The sequence below is a fragment of the Petaurus breviceps genome, unplaced genomic scaffold (assembly GCF_028583685.1).
Source record: "Petaurus breviceps papuanus isolate PSGF00001 unplaced genomic scaffold, PetGlider_PUasm1.0 90919, whole genome shotgun sequence".
In the NCBI taxonomy this organism is placed as follows: domain Eukaryota; kingdom Metazoa; phylum Chordata; class Mammalia; order Diprotodontia; family Petauridae; genus Petaurus; species Petaurus breviceps.
In genome coordinates this window covers 41,545,606-41,570,085 of record NW_027187378.1, presented here as the reverse complement: position 1 = coordinate 41,570,085, position 24,480 = coordinate 41,545,606, and the positions used below count along the sequence as shown (strand labels likewise).

The 24,480-nt window shown below is 44.2% G+C and overlaps 1 protein-coding gene across 1 annotated transcript in view; it reads left to right on the top strand.

Moving 5' to 3' along the window:
• The window catches only part of ADGRA2 (adhesion G protein-coupled receptor A2), a 63,904-nt gene that overhangs the window by 34,630 nt on the left and 4,794 nt on the right, over window positions 1-24,480 (top strand). The window contains exons 3-15 of the mRNA XM_069075924.1: window positions 6,336-6,407; window positions 6,863-6,934; window positions 7,342-7,413; window positions 8,376-8,539; window positions 9,839-10,052; window positions 10,361-10,525; window positions 15,698-15,896; window positions 16,703-16,852; window positions 17,014-17,175; window positions 17,740-17,964; window positions 18,227-18,443; window positions 21,929-22,137; window positions 24,394-24,473. Coding sequence (XP_068932025.1) covers window positions 6,336-6,407; window positions 6,863-6,934; window positions 7,342-7,413; window positions 8,376-8,539; window positions 9,839-10,052; window positions 10,361-10,525; window positions 15,698-15,896; window positions 16,703-16,852; window positions 17,014-17,175; window positions 17,740-17,964; window positions 18,227-18,443; window positions 21,929-22,137; window positions 24,394-24,473 — 2,001 coding nt within the window. The remainder of the gene's footprint in view (window positions 1-6,335; window positions 6,408-6,862; window positions 6,935-7,341; window positions 7,414-8,375; window positions 8,540-9,838; window positions 10,053-10,360; window positions 10,526-15,697; window positions 15,897-16,702; window positions 16,853-17,013; window positions 17,176-17,739; window positions 17,965-18,226; window positions 18,444-21,928; window positions 22,138-24,393; window positions 24,474-24,480) is intronic.

Here is a 24,480-nt window from a genome sequence, read left to right as displayed (position 1 = left end):
TCTGTTGTGCCTCATGTCATGGCATCCTGCGCACACTGAACACTCCACCAGCCCCCTTTATCCTGAAGTGCTCTCTCTCTTCCCCTCTGAGGCAGCACGGCACAGTGTTCTCTCTGTGTCCTCTCTTATTGAACTGTCAAAGAAAGCCAAGTCACAAATATTTATTAAGAATCTGCAAAGCAGACTTGGGGCTTGCACCTGGGAGTTCACAGTCTAATAGGAGAGTGACAACATGCAAACAATGTTCAGATGAGATACGTACAGAATGAATTGGGGATGATCCCATTAAGGAGGTTCAGGAAAGGCCTCTTTCTGAAGGTGGGATTTTTGCTGAGACCCAAAGGAAGCCAGGAGGCAGAGATAACCTGGGAGAGAGTTCTAGGCATGGGGGCCAAACAGTGAAAAGGCCCACAGTTGGCATGTCTGGTGAGAACAGCAAGAAGGCCAGTGGAGTTGGCTCGTATGTAATGTATACGAAGACTGGAAAGTCAGGCAGGGGTCAGATTTTGAAGGACTTTAAAAGCCAAACAGAGGATTTTTAATTCTTGGTCCTAGAGGTAATGGGGAACCACTGAAATTTACCGAAACAGGGTGTGAGGGAGAGGGGGGAAGTGGCATAGTCAGATCGGTACAATGATAGCTGAGTAGAAAGATGAACTCTGGACTGGGGAGAAACTTGAAGTAGTTAGATCTCCCAGTAGGGCTATTTCAGTAGGTCAGGCATGAGGTGATGAGGGTCTGCACCAGGGTGTAGCAGTGTCAGAGGAGAGAAGGAGATATATAATAGAGATGTTATTAAGGTGGAAGCAACCAAGTTTAAAGCCTCATACTTGGGTTCAAAAAATCAAGGCCACTAGTACCAGATGGCGCAGACACTACAAAATGTCAGTTTGTCTTTAAAATATATATTTTAAATTTACCATTAACTACTCTGCTTGGTTTCAAGTCCACAACCATCATGTCCCAGCACAGGTATCCTCTGGCTCATGCACACACATCCCTTTTCAGCTTCTTCTTATGTGTGGTCTTCCCCCATTAGATTGTAAGCTCCTTGAGGGCAGGGGCTGTCTTTTTTCTTCTCTTTTTTATCTTCCATCCTTAGCACAATGCCTTGAAGCTAGTAGGTTCCAAATAAATATTTATTGATTAATGACTATTGGACTGTAGCACAAAAAAGGTTAAGAAACCCTAGCCATACACTCTTTCTCTGTTTGTAAACTCATCTGCTCCCATGGATTTAATTATAACATCTACACAGATCATTCACAGATCTATATTTCTAGCTCCAGTCTCTCTCCAAACCTGCATTCTCGATTGCTTTTTGGACCTTTCAAACTGGATGTCTCAGAGGTGTCTCAAACTCAGCATGTTCAGAATGATCTTTGTTTCCACACTCCCTTATTCAAAGCTTCCCAGTTTCTATCAAAAACATCACCGTCCTTCCAGTCTCCCAGGCTCATAACTTTGGCATGCATTATCCTTAAAATTCCCTGACCCCACATATCCAAACAATTGCCAGATTCTGTCATTTCTGCCTCTGTGGCATCTCTCACATCAGACTCATTCTCTCTCCTCTCATAGTTACAACCTGAGCCCCTCATCACTCTCTAGATGCATTGGAACAGTCTCCCGATTGGTCTCTGCCTCCTCCCTCACCACTCCAGTTGACCCTTAACTCTATCTCATTGTCTTGTGCAAATCTCATTATCTTACAAGATTAAATCAGCCTATCAGTGCCCTCTGCCCCTCTGATCAGATCCTCTGACTGGAGGGCAGACCCATGAGCTCCAAAATGTCCATCTAAGGAGAGGTCACAGCACAGTCTTCTCCCTGTCTCCTACCAGCTATATTGCTTTTGGACTTCTTTGCATTTTCCATGGTGCCCCTAAGTTAAACCTTTATTTATATGTGTATCCCCGGTACTTAGTACAGCGCCTGGAAAATAGCAGGAACTTAATAATTGTTTATTGACTGTCTGACACTGATGCCAAAGTGGTTTTCATTAAGCACAGATCTGACCCTGTTGTTCACCTACTCAATGAACTCTGATGGTTTCTTATTGTCTCTAGGTTATTTAGCTTTGAAAGACCTTTACAAACTGGCCCCAATATATCTTTCCAGGCTCATTTGAATATTGCTTCCCATTCCACACTGTACCATCCAGCCAAACTGGCCTTTCCCCCCCATCCTTGGAATACGCTCTCTCCTCACTGCCACTTCATAGAATTCCTCTTTTCCTTCAATATGAAGCTCAAACACCACATGAAACCTTTGCAGATCTCTCAAAATGCTACTGTCCTGCTACCCAAACTACTTTGTATTTAACTAGTGTATTTTTATACTTATTTTCTTTATATTTATTAAGTATAATAATTAATAAGTATATTTTTACTTGTTTTGTATATGTACTTGGCTTTGCATTAGAATTCAAGTTCCTTGTGAGTAGGGATTGTTTCATTCTATTTATTTATATCCCTAATACTTGGCACAGTGTCTGGCACATAGTAGGCATTTAATAACTGTTTGTTGATTGACATATTGTGGAGGAGATTTCTTGTTCAAATTCAGTTAGGACTAGCTGTCCTCTCTGGTCGCTTCCAATCTGGAAATGCTGCCATTTTGTGCATAATAATTTAGATTCATGTAATGCTTTATTCACAACAACCCTCTGAGGCAGGGAGTTCTATCAAACTGTCTTCACAGGTAAGGAAACTGGGCCTCAAAAAAGTTAAATTCTCCCAAGACAAGCCACTCAGCTGATAAAACCTGAGCTTGAACTCAGGCTCCTGATTCCTTGAGCAGTGCTTTCCCTACTATAACACATGGTTTTTCTGCCTCCTAGTATAGCCATTTATGTAACACATCTTATCTCCAGTGCTTAGCAGGGTGCCTGGCATACAGTAGGCACTTAATAAATGCTTATTGCCTTGTGGTTGATATGACTTTCCTCCTAGACTTTAAACTTTGTGAAATGAGGAGCCGTGATGTTGGGTCACTTAACCTTTCTGAGAAGAGCCTTAGTTTTCTCAATTGTATAATAGAGGAAACAATACTTATGTCACCTACTTTGAAAGGTCTTTTTCAGAAAGCACTTTATCAATGATAAAGTACTAAATAGTTGTGAACTGTCTTTATTCTTCTCAGTGCCTAACACTGTACCCTCTGCATATAGTAAGTGCTTAATAAATGCTTATCAAATGAATAAATGCATCAGAACCTTCTGATTGTTTTCACTGGAGGAGGGGGTGGAGGGCACAGGGAGCAAAAGGGAAGGGTGATGAAGAAAATAGAAATAAACCCAACTGAGTGGTGAAGAGGGAGTGGGGACACTGGACTTTTTTTTCCAAAGAGGATATGAATAGTGCCTACAGTGACAGCCACCAGCAACAGGTGCTGGGGCTGTGAGCTCAGGACAGCTGGTACCTCTTCCCTCCATTCCCTCTCCTTTTCCTCCCTCCAGAATGTGTGTGGCGGAGGGGGGGGAGAGGAGAGGGAAAGGGAGGGGAAAGTGAAGAAGTGAAGAATGAACAGTCACATCTGCCCATCCTTCTTGCCAGGAAAATGGCTTTGTACCACTGTCTACTCTGAAAGAGGAGGAGGGTTTTGGCCCTGCCAGTGCCAGGCAGGTTATTGCAGGTGTGGGAGCTGTCCTTTCAGCACCGTGCCCTTCCTTAGTTGTTAGGGACTGCATCTGCCTCCTGGAAGGAGAGTCTTTGAGAAAGGGAGTAACTTATTCACAGTGGAGTTGTTTGAAGTTTTGGTTACCATCCACAAGAGCCAGTGTCTGGATGCCCCAAGGTGCCATTCTCTTTTCTTCTATGACTCAGTTTTAGTGCTTCTAGAGGCTAAGAACTTAAGACTAGAAGAGACTCCTGTCCCTGGAGCCTCATATAAGCTCAGAAAACAGGATGTCCTTCAGCAGATGCTAGATCCAAATTCTGTGCTTTGGTCTGTGACCTTTCTGAGTAAATTCCCTGGACTGAATACAACCTGGAGATTGCAAAATAATTTGTTCCCTTTTCTCTCACCTAATATTTTATGTTTATGTCACCTGGGAATTATGGAAGAAGAAAAAGAATGCTGAAAGTTCTTGGATATGTCAGGAACAAACTGAAAATGAGCAAATTCTGTGACCCTAAGCAGATCTCTGAGTCTTCTCATCTGTAAAAATGAAGGGATTAGATTGGTCTCTATGGTCCATTTCAACTCTGACAGTCTTTATTCCTGCTTACGTTAGGGTTGGGCTAGACGACTGATCTCTGGAGTCCTTCTAACTTTGAGATTCTGTGAGTAGGAGTCAGTATCATGGAAAGAATACTGGAATTAAAGTCAGGCAGGCAATAAAAATTTGTTAAGCACCTACTATGTGCCAGGCACTGTACTAAGCTCTGGGGATACAAAGAAAAGAAATCTTTGCTCTGAAGGAACTCACACTCAAATGCAGTGTCTAAGGTCACAGTCAAAGTGAGAGGACCTGGGTTCAAATCCAGGTCCTGCCACAAACTAGCTATATCGTCATGAACCAATCACCTGCCTTTCCAGTCTTCTTACCTCTTACATTTCCCTTCCCCCTTCCCCTATGTTCTCTTTAATCCAGTGATACAGACCTCCTTTGTGTTCTTTGAACAAGATATTTCATCAACGATTCTGGATATTTCCACTGGCTTTCCCCATACTTGGTTTTCTTGGGCTATTAAGTGTTGTATTGTTCCAGGATCTCAGGGATAAGGCTGTGTACCTGCAACCTTTTGGTGCTACCAGAGTGATCTGATTCAGAACAAAATCTAATTGCTACCCAACTACCCCTTCACCCCCAATCTGAGCTTTGCAAGTTCCTGACCTGAGTTTGAGTCAACAGTATGCAAGAGTAAAATGGCTGCTGGACTCCACTTCTATCAACAGCTAGAAAGCTCTGTTGGTCAGAGTGGCTCTTCTTTGGTTTGGATCCCTGCCTGGTTATTCCTCTACAGGTTAGGCTAGATACTTGAAGTAAGAACCTGAGCTGAGATTGTCCACACTGCTGTTGCCACTGCCTTTTGAACTTCCTCCTTTTCCTGTAAGCTGCCTATGACCTCCCTACACAGAAATACCACTCCCTTGAGAAGTGCCCCTTCTCACTCTAACTTGAATCTGTGATCAGGAATTGGGTGTTGGCTAACAAAGCTTCCAGTTTTCACTTGTCCGAGCCCAGTGCCCCAGTATGAGACCATACATGGTAATACCCTGATATAAGTCTGGGATCTGCTCTTGCCCTGGTGCATAGCCTCTCCCTGAGAGCTAGAGTGTTCCACATGTCATGTGCTCCTGTTCTGACCTCCATCCCTAGTGTCCAAATGTATCCCTATGCTGTACTGAGCTGGACAAATAACTCACTATAACTTTTTCTGGATTTCCCCATCAAGATTCTATCTGGTGCATTTTCTAGATATATTTGGAGGAATTTTGTGGAGGGAGTTCACCACACTGCTTCCTAATACTTCACCATCTTGGTTCTGCCTCTCTGTCTCCCATACCTAGAATGCTGTCTGTCCTCTTCTTTGCCTACTGGCTTTCCTGGTTTCCTTCAAGTTCCAGCTAAAATCTCACCTTCTGCAGGAAGTCTTTCCTTATTCCTTAAGTCTAGTGCCTCCTCCCTGTTGATTCCTTCTATTTTATCCCTCTGTAGCTTGTTTATACTTGTTTGTGTGTTGTCTCCCCCATTAGACTGTGAACTCCTTGAGAGCAGAAACTGTCTTTTACCTTTCTCTGTATCACTTAGCACAGTGTCTGGCATATAACAGATGCTTAATAAATGTTTATTGACTGACTGACTAAGCTTACCTCTTTTTCTCATCTGTAAAATGAGGTAGTTTTAGATGGTCCCTAGGGTCGCTTCAGTGTCCCCACTAATCAGCTCTGTGACCTAGCAGGGTGCCTATTGGTGATTCTTTTTCCTTATCTGTCAAAGGGAGATAATAAATTAAGACATCTACCCTTAATGTATTTCTCCCATCGGTGGAGAAAAATCCCATTAACTGACAAACAACCCGCTGTGTAAAAGACTACTTCATTCCCTGACCCTATCTGCCTTTTTGGCTTCTCATCTCCAAAATTATGTTCTACAGCTTCAATCAAAAGGACTGAGGAAGACAATACAGAGAAAGGGAGAGTGCCATTTGGGAAATGGAGAGGCTTGGGGCTGGGAAGAGGCAGGGAGGAAAAAGACGTCTAGAGAATTCATGAGGGAACCTGACATTTTTAGGGGAAGAAGGGATAACATCCTGCCTTGGGGAGGCCTGTCAAGTCTTATGAGGGGTAGGGTTATAATGACTCCTCCCTCCACCTGCTTCTTCCAGAGACCTGAAGAACAATCTTATCAGTACAGTGCATCCTGGTGCCTTCCTAGGACTGGGAGAGTTGAAGCGTTTGTGAGTACCAATAACTTACCTGCCTTCCCTGCCTTCATTCCAGATATTCAACACTCTTACTATCACAAAATACAAAAAGGTATCTCAAGTCCAGATCTGGCACTAGCCCCTATCCCTAATCATTTTCTACTCAGCCTTCCTTTTGCTTCTGTAAGTGGACAGAACATTGGACTTGGAGTCAAAAGGATCTGAGTTCAAATCCTGCCTCTGACACTCACTGACCATGGACAAATCACTAACTTGACCCTCACTTTCCTGGTCCATACAACAGGATGACACTACCTACCTAAGAGGGTATTTGTGACACTCAGAAAAGATAAAATATGTAAAGTACTTTGTAAAACCTTAAAGTATCATATGTATATGGATTATTATTATTTTCCTGTGCCACTCACTCCCATCTGAACCCACCTACAAGTTGATAAATCCTCCTGAGGCTGTATCTATTTCTCTAGAGATCTCTCCAACAACCGAATTGGCTGTCTTTCTTCTGGAGTCTTCCAAGGCCTTTCCAACCTTCTCCGACTGTGAGTATGAAAAGGCTGGGGGACAGGGGGAAGACTGAGGGGGACATAGACAAGGCAACAATGGTAAAGACCCAATGAAAGATATAGCAGGCACTAAGAAAAAACAAGAGAGAACTTCCAGCAAGTTGAATCTCTTGGTTCTTCGGAGATTCACCCCTTCTCAACTCTTGTGTCTGAGGCAAAAGTTTTTTAACCTGAGGTCCCTGAAAGTTTTTTTTAATATTGTGATAACTGTATTTCAGTGTTTCATTTGTAATCCTATGTATTTTACTTTATACATGCAAAAACATTACAAGAAGTTCAAAAGCTTCACCAGACTGCCAAAGGGGGCTATGGCACAAAAAAGAATAAGAATCCCTTGACCTACCAAGTTCTCATAACCCATTCTTACTATTCTTCCCTCATAGAAACATGTCTGGGAACATCTTCTCTAGCCTACCAGCTGGGGTGTTTGATGAGCTTCCTGCCTTGAAAGTTGTGTAAGTATCTTCTCCCAGCTCAAATGACTTTCAAGAGAAATCCTTCCTCCCCTCCTTTGTCCACAAAGTAAGGATACATTGACTTTACTGGACTAGGACAAATGTGGGCATTGGATCATCCATGTGAGTAGACGGGGTAGATAGGCACCTTAATAGGACAACTTAGGGAGCACTGGTCAGATCTACCCCCAAAGTATTCCCATCTATGCTTGCCATGCTGCCTAATCCCAAAGGATTCATTATTAAAATACAAATTCCCCTGAGACAGAGTGGTAGTACATGAGTTGATTACCATCCCACACCATAAGGAATTAATTGGGAAGTAGCTGAAAGCAAAGAGTCTTGGAAATGTTCAAGATGATGTGCACCTGGCTTTTGACAGTGGGTATTGGCAGGCAAGATTCTAGGGCAGGAGATGTGTTAAAAGGAATGACAAGGCCCCAAAGATACGTTCTACCTAGTGATAGAGATATCAGAGTGATCGATGATATCATTGGGGTAGAGAGTTCCCAGTGAAGAAACTCCCTTTCCCAAAGCATATAAACACCTTCTCTGCAATTTATAAACTTATAGTTTAAGCAACTTGCTCAATGTTACATAGCTAATATAACTCCAAAGCAGGGATTGAACCCTGAGTTGTCCTAACTCTAACTATCTATCTACTGTACCATGATGTCTCTCATAAATTCCACCTACCTTGCAGTTTTCTTGGGCTGACCCTGGTGAGAACACAAACCTTTTCCATAGACCTGTCTTCCCTAATTCCTGGTTTTTTCCAGCCCCATATATTTTGGGGGAGGGGCTCAAACATGAATCACTCCTACCTTCCTACTGGCCAAAAGTCCACCCACCTACCTATCCCTATGAACCCCTCACTTGTTGGCCACTGTTGACCATAGTCTCAAGTTCTCCTTTCCTACCCTTCTACCATGATTTCCCTCTTCATTTCTCACCAACCCTAGGGACTTTGGCACAGAATTCCTGACCTGTGACTGCCACCTACACTGGGTATTGCCATGGGCCCGTAACCACTCTGTGCAACTGTCTGAGCGGACACTCTGTGCCTATCCCAGCTCCCTTCATGCCCAGGCCCTTCGAGGTCTCCAGGATACCCAGCTCCATTGTGGTAAGAAAATCCTAGCCTTTCTGGACTTGCCAGAGAAATACGTCCTCCAGCCCTGCTCCAAACTCCTAAGACACCTCAGGTTCAATTTCCTAAGATTCTTCTAAAAATATAGCAATGTCACGTGCAAGGACAGCCCCTAAACATCCTACTCTCCATTAATAACCCACTATGGATCTGTCATTCATTAATTTCTTTTTGTCCTTTTTTTTTTAAGCTTTTTGGAGAAAGCCTGTTAGCTGACTGACAATGGCCTATGTATAGGACCACTTCTTTACATTAATTACAAAACTACCTTTTTTGAGATTCAAAGGGTGCCCCTTATTAAAAATTCTGAATTTAGTGACCACATTTCTCTCTACCCAGTCTGTGCCTTTTGTATTTTTATAGACATAAATCATAACCTTTCTTAGCCTGTTCTAGACTGAAGAATCCTTTATCCAACTTGAAATACCCAACACTCCCCTTACTGAATACTGGAGACATGCCTAAGGACATAGAGCTCCAGCTGGACGGGACCTCAATGGCTATCTAGTCCAACCCACTCATTTTACAGTTGAGGGAGAATCAATGGCTAACCCAGGGTTACACAGGTAGTAAACTCAGAGGTGGAATTTGAACTTCGAACCTTTGACTTTAGAGCCAATGTGCTTTACACCATACTGTACTTTGCCCTGGATGTCTCTGGCTGTCCTCATTCTCCCACTTTCCTCAAACCCTGCCCCCACTTTTACAAATAGTTATTTATATATCGACTTGAGTTCAGATTCAGCCTCAGACATTTACTAGTCATGTGACCCTGAATAAGTCACTTAGCCTCTGCCTGCCTCAGTTTCCTCCACTGTAAAATAGGGATAATAATAGTATCTACCTCCCAAGGTTATTAACAGTCAGGATCAAATGAGGTAGTATTTGCAAAGTTCCTGGCACTGCTATATGCACGCTATTATCATTATCATTATTGTTTTGTCTCTCAAATTAGAATGTAAGCTGCTCCCCAAAAGTAGGGACATGATTTTGTCTCCTTTTATCTCCGTAGCACTTAGCATAGTTCCTGGCAGTTAACATCCTTCATACCTGCTCGCTGCCTGCCTGGCACGCTCCTGTGCTTCTCTTCACCTCTGGCCCCATTGTTTTTACCCAGTTTTCTCTTCTCTTCCCTGCTCAGTAGGTTAAAGGACACAGGCAGAGGGAGTCAAGCCTGCCTCTCTGCTGACTCCTCTCGTGCCTGAAGCTCCCCTTTGCCCTCCAGCCCCATCCTCTGCCCCTTGGCCTCACTGTGATTCTGCTCCCCCACAACAGCGGGAGCCTTGGAGCTGCACACTCTCCACCTGATCCCCTCGCTGCGCCAGGTGGTATTCCAAGGCGATCGGCTTCCCTTCCAGTGTACCGCCAGCTACCTGGGCAGTAGTACCCGCATCCGCTGGTACCATAACCGGGTACCTGTGGAGGGGGATGAGGAGGCAGGTGTCATCCTAGAGGAGAGCCTGGTCCATGACTGCACCTTCATCACCAGGTATGAGCATTACCCTCCTTCCCAGGGTGGGGTCAAGAAGGGGGAAGTGCTCACCAACATTCCCTGAAGAGGTGAGAGTGTGAGGAACAGGAGGAAGTAAGGAAAGGACCATGCCTAGAGGACCAGGGAAGGTTCTGTGAGACCCGTGACTTGGGGAGTGAGGTCACAAAGGATATAAAAGACCTGGCAGAAATAATGCCAGTGAGGGTCCCAAAACTGTAAAGGGGACCCTCTACCCAAATGAAGAAGAGCCACTGGAGATTTCTTCTCATTGGAGAGCATGACCACAGATTCCTGTGCCTTTTCAGCGAGCTAATTCTGTCCCACATCCATGTGTGGGCATCGGGTGAATGGGAGTGCTCCGTCTCTACTTCCCAAGGCAACGCCAGCAAGAGGGTGGAGATCGTAGTGCTGGAAACCTCAGCCTCCTACTGCCCTGCCGAGAGAGTGGCCAACAACCGGGGAGACTTCAGGTTTGAGGGTTGAGCTGGGGAAGGTTACCCTGCAAAATGTACACATACCTCCAATATATCCAGAATGGTCCCTTCTTCTTCATCTTCTACCATAGACTCCAAGAGGAAATTTGGATGTGGTATCATATCTCCAAACTACCCCCTCATGTTTGCATCTTCCCCCTGGTATTGACTATTTCTTATGGAGAAATCACTATTTTTCATCAGTTCCATAAACAGTATTGACTCAGCACTCTACATGCATCATGCATCCATGTTGCAATGGAAAAAAAGTACTGGGTTTTAACTCAAAGAACCTCAATTTGAATCCTGACTTCAATAGTTTCTAGCTATATGATACTGTGTAAGAGACAACCCCTCCCTGGGCCTCAGTTTCCTCCCCTGTAAAATTAAGGGGTAAGACTAGATGAATTCTAAATTTCCTTTGAATTCAAGATGCTGTAGGAAAAGTTAGAGGATTGTTCTAGGCTATGTACAAATGAAAGAAATATAAAATGCAATCTCATACCAAAAGAACTCAAAAAAATCACACAATGGCAGAGTTGGAAGAGAACTCAGGGCCATCAAATCCAACCCATGCCAGTACAATCTACCCGGAAAATACCCACTCTTTGCAGGAAGATCTGCAACTCAACTCCCACCCCCACTGTGACCCCTTCCCCTTCTGGGCAGTCTGTTCTATTTTTAACTAAGTCTAATTTTGAGGATGTTTTTCTTTGCATCAAATTTAAAGATGAAGATTTAAATTTTTCATATATTCTACCCACTGCTCCTCGCCCTGCCCTTTGAAGCCAAACAGGACAAACCTGATTCCTCTTCCACATGACATCCTTTCAGATCCTTGAAAACAACTATTAGAATCTCTCTGAGCCTTCTATTCTCTGAGCCAAAAATTCCCATTTTCTTTGACCTTACGTGGAATGACCTTCACCACCCTAGTTGCCTTCCTGAGGATATCATTCAGATTGTCAATGCCCTTCCTAAACTGTGCCTAGAAGCAAACACAATACTCTGGCCAGGGCAGGGCATAATGGGATTATCATTTCCTTATTCTTGGGACTTATGCCTGTCTAAATGCAGCCCAAAATTGATGAATTTGTTAAGAACTTACTATGTGCTAAGCTCTGTGCTAAACTCTGGGATTGTTAAAAAAAAAAAAAAAAGGCAAAAGACAGTCCATCCTCCCAGGAGCTTACTTACAATGGCTTATGAGGATCAAATTAGCTTTTCTTCCAGCTGCCATCTCACATTGTTAACTCATATTGAACTTGTAGTCTACTAAAACTCCCAGCTCTTTTTCAAACTGTTATTTAAACAAGCCTTGGTTGTCTGGTATTTGGGAAGTCAATTATTTGAACCTAAGTGTGAGTATACATTTGTCCCTATTACCTTCCATTTTCATCTAACTGTATAACAATTTGGACAAATTCCACTTGTTTGTTTTCTGTATAGATGGTCAGGCCAAACTTTTGAGTGATTATGGATCCTGTGGGGAGTCAGGAGGGGACTGATGCTATCAGGACAATATCACATAAAAATAGAAGCATCTGAAGGGTCTCAGAGTCTATTGGCATCTCCCTTCAAACTGGACTCTGCATTAGATCTCCAAGATAGAGTCAAACACTTTTGTACAAGCATCTCCTTGTTTATGATTTTAATAACCAGAGGATTATTGACTAGGCTACTTGTTAAAATCTTTCAAGGAATCTTGGATGAGAAACCCATAGAGCTTGTCCATCAGTATATTTATATTCTGTCTGTCTATCTATCTATGGGGCAATTAGGTGGCACAGTGGATAGAGTGCTGGGCCTGGAATCAAGAAGACTGATCTTTCTGAATTAAAATCCAGTCCTAGCCGTGTGACCATGGGCAAATCACTTAGAACTATTTTCCTCAGTTTCCTCATTTGTAAAATGAAATGGAGAAGGAAATGGCAAAACACTCTAGTATCTTTGCCAAGAAAACCCCAAATGAGGAATTGGACACAACTGAAGAATGACTAAACATCTATCTATGTATCTATTTGTCATATTTCTACCTATCATCTGTCATCCATCTCTCTCTCTCTCTACTCTCTGTCTGTCTCTGTCTCTCTCTCTCTCTCCTCTCTGTCTCTGTCTCTCTGTCCCTCTCTGTCTCTCTCCTCTCTCTGTCTGTCTCTCTCTGTTTCTCTCTCTCTGTCTCTCTCTGATCTACCCTTCTATTGGACAGACATTGAGAATGGAAAATTATCTGGGCCCAGAATTGAAAAAAGGAAAGAGACTGATTTGTCTTTAGGGAATTTTAATGACCCCAAATTCCTCCCTAAAACAAAGACCCATCTCTTCAACACTAATATTCTTCCCACAGCAGAGAGAGACAGTGCAACATAGTGGGTAAAGAGTTGATCTTCACTAGTCCTGAGGACAGGAGGACCCGAGTTCAAATCGAGCTTCAGACCTCTAGCAGCTGTGTGACTCTGGGCAAGTCACTTAACTCTGATTGCCTCTTAAAAATAAAAATATTTTTTTCAAAAAAGTTGATCTTGGAGTCAGAAAGAGTTTTAAGTCCTGCCTTTCACTTACTGGTTATATCTTCCTAAGTAAGTCACTTTGCCTCTTAGCTTCAGTTTCCTTATTGGCAGAGTGGAAATAACGATAGCACTTACTTCACAGGGTTGTTGTAAAAATCAAATGAGATTACTCACCTCCTGACAAAATGGTGATGGACTTGCAGCACAGATTGAGACATAACTTCTTTTGGATATGGCTAATGCAGGAATTAGGTTTGCTTGACTTTGCATATTTGTTACAAAGGTTCTTATTTTCCTTTCTTTTTAGGGGGTGGGGAGAGGGAAAGGGGGGAAATTAATTAATAAAAGGAGAGCGTTTCATTCATTTAAAAATTTATTTTAAAAATCAGCTGATATATGCAAAGTTCTTTGCAAACCTTAAAGCACTGTATAAATGCTATTATGATGATATTCACATAACCCTAGTCAATGCTCTGGGATGATAAATGGTAGCATAGTTTTGATCTGCATTGATAGGGGGAGTCTCCTTCCATTTCCATTGAAATCACAGGACAAGACAAAAACAACAACAGCAAAGCAAATTTCTTCCCATGATGCCACATAGCTCTGAGTCACAGGTTAGTCTCCAAACAACTGAAATTGTGGCTCACCCAGTGGGAATAAAGGAGCATATGGTGGGCATATGTAAGCAGAATGTAGCATATCATGAACAAGGGATTATTAGGAAGGAAAACCAGGATGTCATCAAAGAAATGTGCAAGGAAAAAGAAATGGGCTAGTTCATATGGTAAGACTGAGGGACAATGGGCTAGACTGCCCGAATGCATCACTGAAATCCTTGGAGGAAGGGAGCAGGCATCCACTAAGTGCCTACTATTTACCCTGCACTGTATCTCATTTGATCCTAGGACAACCCTAGGGGATTAGGCAGGTGCTGCTTATATGCTCACTTTACAATTGAGGAAAGTGAAGCAGGCAGAGGTTATGTGACTTGCCCAGGGTAACACAGCTAGTCAGTGTCTAAGGCTGCATTTAAATTCAGACCTTCTTGACTCCAGGCCCAGTGCTCTATCCACTGCACCACTTACCTGCCCTTGGGATGTCAAGAGGGCTCAAGGAAAGCCCCTAGTACATTGAATGGACTGTGCCAACTTATGCAAGTCCCACATGATGCACAGGTGTGGTTGGGACTAGCTTGTTGTAAGGTATATGCCCACTCATAAGACCACAGACTCTGTGGAGTCTTCTGGTACATTTCCTCTGAACTGATTCTGTCCAGGGTTCCAGCCTTTTCCAATCCTGACTGTCATCCATTGTGTTAGTTGTTACTGCTACCTCTGTGTCATCTGCAAATCTGAAAAGAATGCCCTTTTATGTCTTTAAGTCACTTTATTTTTGGTCTAGACTGTGGTTTCATTAATGTAGGGGACTCCTAAGAAGGTAATTCATTCTTACTAATGCTGATCAGCAGCTACTCTGCAATTTCTGTAGTCTTAGAGTGCCCTAGAGCCCAGAGGGGCACTGCCAGGATAGGGCAGAAATGGGAAGGAACCCAATCTTCCTGATTCCATTTTCATTTGCTCCCTCTCTAGTTTTTTTTTTAATTGTGTCTCAATTCAATGATCTGTTCTTTCTCTATTTTATTGATGTAAGAGTTTAGAGATATAAATTTTCCCCTTAGTACTGCTTTGGCTTCATCCCATAAATTTTGGTATATTGTCTCATTGTTGTCATTCTTGTTAATGAAATTATTGATTGTTTCTATGATTTGTTCTTTGACTCACTCATTCTTTAGGAATAGATTATTTAGTTGCCAATTAATTTTTAACCTATCTTTCCACTGCCCTTTATTGAATGTAATTTTTATTGCATTATGATCTGAAAATGATGTATTTAATATTTCTGCCTTTTTACATTTTACTGTGATGGTTTTATGCCCCAATACATGGTCAATTTTTGTGTAGATGCCAGTTTTGCCAGAGGTTATTCACATCTAACTTTTCTAAAATTCTGTTCATCTCCTTCTTTCTTGTTTATTCTGTGGTTAGATTTATCTATTTCTGAGAGGGGGAAAGTTGAGGTCTCCAACTAGTATAGTTTTGCTATTTCCTCCTGTAACTCATTTAACTTCTCCTTTAAGAATTTAGATGCCATACCACTTAGTGCATATATGATATTACTTCTTTGTCTATGGTACCTTTTAGCAAGATGTAGTTTCCTTCTTTATTTCCTAACTCCACTTTAAATCTACCAGATTGTGGTGCTTAAATCATTAATAAAAACCTAGTCCAACCTCTCTCATTTAACAGATGAGGAAAAAGGGCCCAGTGAGGTGAAATCTTTCCTCAGGTCATACAGGTATTAATTAGCAGGAGCGGGATTTAAACTGAGGTCCTCTCACACCAATCTTTCTTGTTCACCTGAGAAATGGGAGAGTTCCAAAGAGCCCTGTGCAGAGAGGTGGGGGGAGGTAAAGTGGGAAGTGTCTTTTCCTCCTTCATTGTGTGCCCACTCCCCATCTTTTTTCCTAGAGGAGCAGAATAGCACCATGCTAAGGGACAGGGGAGGGAGGAAGGGTGAGGGTGAGGTTGAATAGAACATAAAGGGTCAGACATGTGGCCTTTTGATCCCTGAGCCCCCAACCCTCCCTTGCTCCCAGGTGGCCTCGGACGCTGGGAGGCATCACAGCCTATCAGTCCTGCCTTCAGTACCCCTTCACCTCAGTGCCTCTCAGTGGAGGCACACCAGGCACCAGGGCCTCTCGACGCTGTGACCGGACTGGGCGCTGGGAGCCAGGGGATTATTCCCACTGCCTCTACACCAATGATATCACCCGTGTGCTCTATACCTTTGTCCTGGTAAGGCTATGAAAGGGAGAAGGAAGGGATTGGGGTGAATAGGGACCACCATTTATTTTCCTGGTACTTGGGGAAGGGGTGGAGTGCATTTCCAGTGTGAAAAGTCCAGAGGTAAAGTGCCATTCCAGAGTGAGACGGCTGCTATGACATGGTAGAGAAACTCTGGAGAGTCAGGAGTGGAGCCTGAAGGATTGAATAGATGAATGGGTTAGGGAACTAAGAGCAAGGAAGGAGATAGGACAACCAAAGGCCTCTTGGCAGCTGCACACTCCTAGGCTATTGACTCTTTCCTGCTTCAAGTGGGTGGAAGTAGAGTATGGGTAGTTTTGGGGCTTCTAGGTGGTGCAGTGAATAGAGCAGCAGCCCTGGAGTCAGGAGGACCTGAGTGCAAATCTGGCCTCAGACACTTAAACACAAAACTAGCTGTGTGACCTTGGGGAAGTCACTTAACCCCAATTGCCCTGCCTTTCCCCCTCCAAAATAGCAAAAAAAAATTAAAAAAGAGTATGGGTAGTTTAGAGACTGAGCTAGCCCCATAGTGCTCGCAATCACATGGGGCTGACCACATGGGGTGAAGGCCTCAGGCCTTCATCAGCCTTCATTCAACAACTGATTGAAAGGGCCCTGCACCCCTACAGGCTTTCTCTGTGAGTCATGACCCATTAAAAACAGCCAGCTAGGGAGGGGATGGGATCAGGCAGAGCAATTCTCCATCTTCATTATTCTGGTTCAGGGTGGGGTGAGGTGTGTGTGTGTGGCAGGGGGGAGTCTGGACCTTCCTTCCCCCACTCCAATGCCTCTTTCAGATGCCCATAAATGCTTCCAATGCACTGACCCTGGCACACCAGCTGCGTGTCTACACGGCCGAGGCTGCAGGCTTCACAGACATGATGGACGTGGTTTATGTGGCACAGATGATCCAGAAATTTCTGGGCTATGTTGACCAGATTAAAGAGGTAAGATTTCTATAAAGCTTCACCCTATAAGCCCCAAATCTGTCCTAGACCTCCGGACTTCCCAGTCTCCCCAATTCCCTAACCCTTCTTAGACTGCCTTTAGTACCAAACTATTTCCCTGCAATGTCATCATCCGATGCATGGCGCCTTCTCTCCAATAGCTGGTGGAGGTGATGGTCGACATGGCCAGTAACCTGATGCTTGTCGATGAACACCTACTGTGGCTGGCCCAGAGGGAGGATAAGGCCTGCAGCGGCATCATTGGAGCCCTGGAACGTATTGGAGGGGTCGCCCTCAGCCCTCATGCCCAGCACATCTCTGTGGTAACAAAGGGGGAAAAAGAGGATCCTAGTATCGTAGAAGCCAATTCAATTCCTCAAGCCTTTATTAAGAGTTTAGGGATTGTTTATTCAGTGCTCTCTTTCCATGGATGAAGAGAGCCAATCAAAGTGTGTTCACTGAGTACCTGTGTGTCAGCTATGTGTTTGGGGGAGGAGGGAATAGAGATGTGTAAAATGCAGTCTCAGGCTTCAAGGAGTTCACAGTATAGTCAGGAGAGATGAGATTAACACCCATGAAGAGAATTCAGAGGAGACACAGGCCAGTCTTGGTTGAAATCCTCAAGGAAAACCTCTTAAAGGGGATTGAGGGAGCTAATTGGGGGAGTGGTCTCCATGCCTTGAAGGAATTGGAATTAGGAAGGAAGACTGAGGAGAATCCTCCTCCCAATGTAAGAGGTGAGGGAGTGTCACAAGAACCCCTGGGAAATACTTCTTTGAGGCTGCTGGAGCAGGGGGAGAAGTACAATTCATTGTAACTTGGATTCATGGTGTATGAAGGGAGATGGGGTGTCTCAGCTTATGGGGTGACTGGATCTTCATCCCTAGAATTCAAGGAATGTGGTACTGGAGGCACACCTCATCAAACCCCACAGCTACGTGGGCCTTAGCTGTACGGCTTACCAGAAACGGGAGCCAGTGGTCTCTGGGCATCGCCCAGGGCCCCCTGGACTAGATCCCCAGCCTGAGCATGAGACCCTCGCTGATCAACAACTCCGTTTCCGTTGTACCACTGGGCGGCCCAATATCTCCCTGTCCACCTTCCACATCAAGGTAGGGGTACTGGCCAAGGGTAGAGGTAGAGGTGGGAGTGGGGCGGGGTATTGCTGAGATACGGGGTCCTGAGGAGAAGTCAGGCCCAGAAAAGGGGGGAGGGGTAGATGATTGAGGAGGGCCAAAATTGGAGCTGAGGTTTATCTTTGTCTTTGTAGAGGGGGAGGGGAGGAAGACCCAAGGGATTGTGAGTTTAATGGGTCGAGGCCAAAGGGCCTAGAAAGCTTGGCATTTCTGAGGAACCCCTGTGCCCCCTCCCCAGAACAGCGTGGCCCTGGCTTCCATCCAGCTGCCCCCCAGCCTGTTCTCATCCCCTCCGGCTGCACTGGCCCCCCCAATTCCTCCAGACTGCACCCTGCAATTGCTCGTCTTCCGCAATGGCCGCCTCTTCAGAAGTCATGGCAACACCTCTCGCCCTGGATCCGCGGGGCCCAGCAAGAGACGTGGAGTGGCCACTCCTGTCATCTTTGCCGGAACCAGTAAGAGACCAAATTCTTTTCCCAAGAGGCCAGTGGAGAGGGAGATCACTCTGGGCTTGGAGGGGTGAGGGAAGGCCTTGGAGATGAAATGAGGCAGCTGGGCTGTGGACAGATTAAGACATGAAGAGGAGTGGGTAATACATTCTAGCTATTCCAGATGATATGAGCCGGGCATGAGCAAGGGTTCAGAGGTGAGAATGTGTGGCCTGGAAGAGGGGGAATGGGGTTATTCCTGAGATTTTTGGTGGGCACTCTTGCATCTTGTGCTCTCCCAGCCTTCTTTCTTCCAGCATCTATGAGTTATGAGTGTCCTGGTGCTTGAAGCAGAGGCAAGTGGAACCTACCAAGGTTCTCCGAAGCCAGCAGAGGATGAGAGATTTTGTTAGTAAAGACAGAGCAGCTCCCGGACAAGATTAGATGTTATGCTCCAGATGGGCTGTGGGACTCTAAACTGCATGTGAAAATATTCCTTCCCCAATACATGCACAAATACAACTTCACATTCACTACACCTCCTGCATTCCCATCCCCACCCACCCCTCCACTACTACACACACAACTCTATAGGAAATACTGAGCACCCACTATCTGAATTGGGAAAACAGGACACACCTATTAAATGTAAAGCAAGACAATAATTAAATAACAGTAAAGAACAACTAATTAAGAAAAATTATCTAGTCTCAGATACTTCCTAGCTGTGTGGCCCTGGGCAAGTCACTTAACCCTGTTTGCCTCAGTTTCTTCATCTATAAAATGAGATGGAGAAGGAAATGGCAAACCACTCAAGTATTTTTGCCAAGAAAACCCCAAATGGGGTCATGAAGAGTCAGATATGACTGAAACGGCTGAACAACAAGAACAAAAAGCAGTACACAACAAGTCCAGAGAACAGGAATAGCAGAGTTGGAGAAGACTTTGTCCACATCCATGGCACTCTCATTAAATCTGTGGATGACACAAAGAGAAAGAGATATAGTTGATGGCAGAATCAGGATCCAAAGGGATCCCGCAGGCTTTGTTCATTTATCACCTCTTGCCTAGACTATTGCTAAAACCTTCTAAATGAGTCAGATCGAAAAAGGTGAAAGTTAATAGATGTAAATGTAAAGTCCAGACCTTGGGTTCAAAAATACAATTGCACAAGTATAAGATGGGGGGAAGGGAGAAAAGGTAACCAGATCATAGTTAATGTGAAAAGATCCTGAAGGTTTTCATGGATTACAGCATAGTAACCAAAGAAGAAAATGCATAAACACAAGCAACATCCTGAAAGAGGAAAGTATCTTAATCCTAGTCAGATTTCATCTGGAATATTCTGGGTGCTATCTTTTAGGTAGGGCATTGATAAAGCCAGAGAGCACCCAGAGAACAGTGATCAGGTTAGTAAGAAGCCTCAAAACTGTACTATGAAAGGAGGAATAGAAGGGACCAGGGATGTTTACCCTGGAGAGAAGGCTGGAGTGAGGAGAGAGGAGAAGGGAAATACTAGGTGAAGGGCTGTCATATGGAAGGGGCTTTAAATGTGTTTTGCTTAACCCAAGAGTACAGAACCAGGAACAATGGATAAAGTTGGAAAGATGCAGATTTTGCTTCAATATTAGCAAAAACCCTAACAATGGCAGCTGTTAGAAAAGTGGAATGGTCTGCCTCAGAAGGTCCGGAGCCCTCCCTTCAAGCCAATGCTTGTTGGGCATGTTGTACCATCTTTTTCTGCTCAAGTACAAGTTAGAATAAATGACCTCTGAGCTTCTTTTCAGCTCTGATACTATGATTCTGGGGACCCTGTAGGGTGGAATGGTTGGGGAAGGCTTCCCTACTGGTTATCATCAATATCTCTCCTCCTCCTTGGAAGCTAAATTTGTTGAGAAAGTTGTCTACACGAGGTGCCTCTACTTCCCCCAATTCACTTCTAAACTCTTTGCAGTCTTCTTCTGGCCCCATCATTCATATACAACTGCTCTCTCCAAAGCTACCAAACACCAAATCTAATGACCTGTTTTCATTCCTCATGCTTCCTGTCCTCTCTGCAGTCCTATCTCCTGGATATTCTTTTCTGTCTAGGTTTTCATGACACTTCTTTTAGTTCACCTCCCACTTCTTACTTCTTTCTTTGCTGGCATACTCCCTAACCATGAGTGTCCCCCAAGACTCCATCCTGGGTTCTCTCCTCTTTTCCCTCTATTGTTCTCTCCCTTGTTGACCTCATCAACTTCCATGGGTTCAATTATCGTTTCTATGTAGGTTTTCCCCCAGATCTATAGGTCTACCCCTATCTTTTGCCCTCTAGTCTTTTATCACCAACTTCCTTTTGGAAATCTTAAACTAGATATCCTGTATGTCTCTGCAACTCAACATGTCCAAAGCAAAACTTGTTATCTTCCCTCCCCCCCAAACTCCTCTTACATTTTAAAAATAAATTTTAAATTATATTTATTTTTATTGATATTTTTATTTTTAAATTTTAAATTATTTATTTAAATTTAATTTTTTTTAAATTGATAATTTGGTAATAATTGGCATATTTGGTAATTTGGTAATACTTGGTAAATTTGGTAATTAAAAATTACCAAAATTTTTCCCAACATCCCTGTGGAGCCTTTCCTTATCATCTCAGCCCTCAGTGATTTCTCCCTTTTCTACAGAAAATTATCTAATTATCTGAATCTTTTATCTGACTCTTGTCATTTGCCACCCTGTATTATTATTATTTATTTCTTTAGGTACATACTACACTTGTGGTATAAATACAAGTAAATGCAACAGAATGCACCCTAATAAAATAGCAATGAGTGTAATAGAGATAAAGAGTACTATTAATAAAAATGAACAAAAATCCTTATTTGAATTGAGGAATGTTTAAAAAAATCCTTCCCTAGTAATTACACATATATGTACATAGGCATATATATACACACACATAGAATTTTATACAATAATGTACATGAATAAAGTGCATTAAAGTCCTTACAAGACTCGACAAGTCATAGATGAGACTCTGCTGTCTTGAAAGACTTGCCAGCCTAAAGTTCTAGCAGGCCCACAAGCTTGCAGAACTGAAAAAAATTTCAAGCACAGGCCCAGGGATACAATGTGTGCCTAAGTCCTGAGGACCAGCTTGGCTAAATAAAGGTCAAGAGGCTCATTACACAGGGGGCTGGAGCTTTTCACAGCAGCAATCTGTATCTATGGAGTGAGTTATCCATGCCAAGGAAAAAAAGGACACCTGTGTGTAATTATTTTTCAATACATACCTATCTATCTCTATATTCTGTTTTCAAAGAGACTGCATTTTAGGAGTGTGGCCTAAATTTGGCCCAATACCTTATGAAGGATAAGTCTCACTAGACCATAAACCTCTCAAAGGGAAGAGTTGTTGTGTCTTACACTTCTTTGCATTTCCTAGCACATCGCGGTGGCTGTATGTAGATGATGGTGGCCTCCCAGCCAGCCTATATTTCCCCTCTCTGTCTCTCCCTTCCTAGGTGGCTGTGGTGTCGGGAACCTAACAGAGCCAGTGGCTGTCTCCCTAAGGCACTGGGCTGAAGGGGTGGATCCTGTGGCAGCCTCATGGAGCATGGAAGGGCCTGGAGGACCAGGAGGCTGGACTTCTGAGGGCTGCCAGCTCCACACTAGCGAGTCCAACGTCAGTTCCCTGTACTGCCAGCACCTTGGCAACATTGCAGTGCTTATGGTATGTTTATGTGTCTGTGTATGAGGGACAGACAGACTGATGGATGGACAGATAGAAGAGGGAGAAAGGAAGGAGGGCTGGGAAAGAAACACTCCCACAAGGAAACAGAGGCAGAGGAAAAGAATTGTGTAGATGGGAGGCTCATCTCTCCAGTCTCCCCAGTATGACTCCATCTTTCATGGGACAAACCCATGGCCAATTTTTTTCCCAGCACTTCAGCTCTATACCCAGAGAAGATGAATCAGTAACAATGCAGACAAGTTTTTTTTTTCAAATCCTTGCTTTCATGTTCTCCAAGTTGAATAAAATTGTCCCACTCCCTTTCTCCTCACCCTGAGCAAAAATCAGGTGTGAGAGATGTGATGTGTATACCTGGTGTCTGGGAAGAAGGAATAATGAAAGACCACTGGACTTAGGAGTCAGCAGACTTTGGTTCAAGTCATAGTTCTGTTACTTTCTACCTATGTGACCTTGGGGAATTCACTATTTCTCTGTGAACCTCAGTTTCCTCTTCAATAAATGAGACTGGGGGGGTGGAGATGGCACAGGTGGCACAGTGAATAGAGCACAGGCCCTGGAGTCAGGAGGGCCTGAGTTCAAATCCAGCCTCAGATACTTAAAACTTACTAGCCGTGTGTCCTTGGACAAGTCACTTAACCCCCATTGCCCTGCCGTCCCCCCTCCAAAAAAAAAAAAAAAGAAAAGAAGATGAAATTGGACAACTCTGTGGCCCAGTGGAAAGAGCCCTGGGCTTAGAGTCAGGAAGACCTGAGTTCAAATCCAGCCTCAGTTCTTTACTAGCCGTGATTCAGGACGAGTCATTTAAGGTCAGTCTACCTCAGTTTCCACAGCTGGGATAATAATAGCATCTACCTCCCAGGGTTCTTGTAAGACCAATTGGGAAGCTAACACACTAGTCCAGGTAAGGGCTTGAACTAGGTTGTATGAGCGGAGAGAAGGGGACAGATGGGAAATGGGTAGAGGCAACTGATTAGATATAGGGACTGAGGGAGAGTGAAGGGCCAAAAATGTGACCCTGAAATTACGAGCCTAAGTGACTGAGATGACAGAAATAGAGAAGTTGGAAGGAGAGAGAGATTTAAGAGGCAAGACAAATGGGCTGTTTTTGTAGTCACTGCTGTTGTTCAATCGTCTTGTCAGTTGTATCCTACTCCATCTGAGGGTCTCTCAGCAAAGATACTAGAGTGGTTTGCCATTTCCTTCTCCAGCTCATTTTACAGATGAGAAAACCAAGGCACATGGGATTAGGTGACTTACTCAGGGTCACACAGCTAGGAAGTGTCTGGGGCTGGATTTGAACTCAGATCTTCCTGACTTCAGGCTTGGCACTCTATCCACTGTGCCACCTCACTGCCCGATTTCTGTTTTAGATACATCCAATATGAGATACCTGGGGAATATCCCGGAGGAAATATCCAGCAGGCAGTAGCTGATGAGGCATGAGTGGAGTGTAAGAGAGAGAAAAAGGCTAGATGCATAGAAATGGGAGAATATGATTTGTGGGTATGTCTGCATTTTGGCCAAAACAGTGAAACACACAGTGTAGAGCTCCTGGTTTAGGGACCAAGTAACTTGTCAGCCCCACCTCCCAGCCTCACTTCACCAGGTGCTGAACAGGCTCAGGATCCTGTACATGTGGGCAGGAAGTCTTCTCTGAAGTCCAGGAGAAGGGTGGGCTACTAGGAAACCATAAAGCAGGCTCCCAGATCAACTGTGGCTGGAAGGCTGGTAAACTCATGCTCTCCTAAGGAAGGAGGAGAGAGTCAGAGGGTGTTTGTGATGGAGGCCTTGAGAAGATAGGCTTAGGAAGCTGGGGAGTAAACATACAGTGCCCAGCACACAGTAGGTGCTTCCTAAATGGGTATTGCCTGAGCAGTGTCCAGCACACAGTAGAGGCTTCCTAGATGGGTATTGACTGAGCACAGTGCCCAGCACACAGTAGGCACTTCTTAGATGGGTATTGGCTGAGCAGAGTCCAGCACACAGTAGGGGCTTCCTAGATGGGTATTGACTGAGCAGTGTCCAGCACACGGTAGGGGCTTCCTAGATGGGTATTGGCTGAGCAGTGTCCAGCAGTAGGGGCTTCCTAGATGGGTATTGACTGAGCACAGTGCCCAGAACACAGTAGGTACTTCCTAGATGGGCACTGCCTGACTGATGCTGTAGATGGGTCTGTCCCTTCCACTGAGCCCCGGGCTCTTGCTCCCTTGCTCTTTCCTATCTCCTCCTCCCCAGGAGCTGAGCACTTTTCCCCGGGAAGCAGGAGGCCCAGGAGCAGTTTTGCACCCTGTTGTCTACCCCTGCACAGCCCTGCTGCTACTC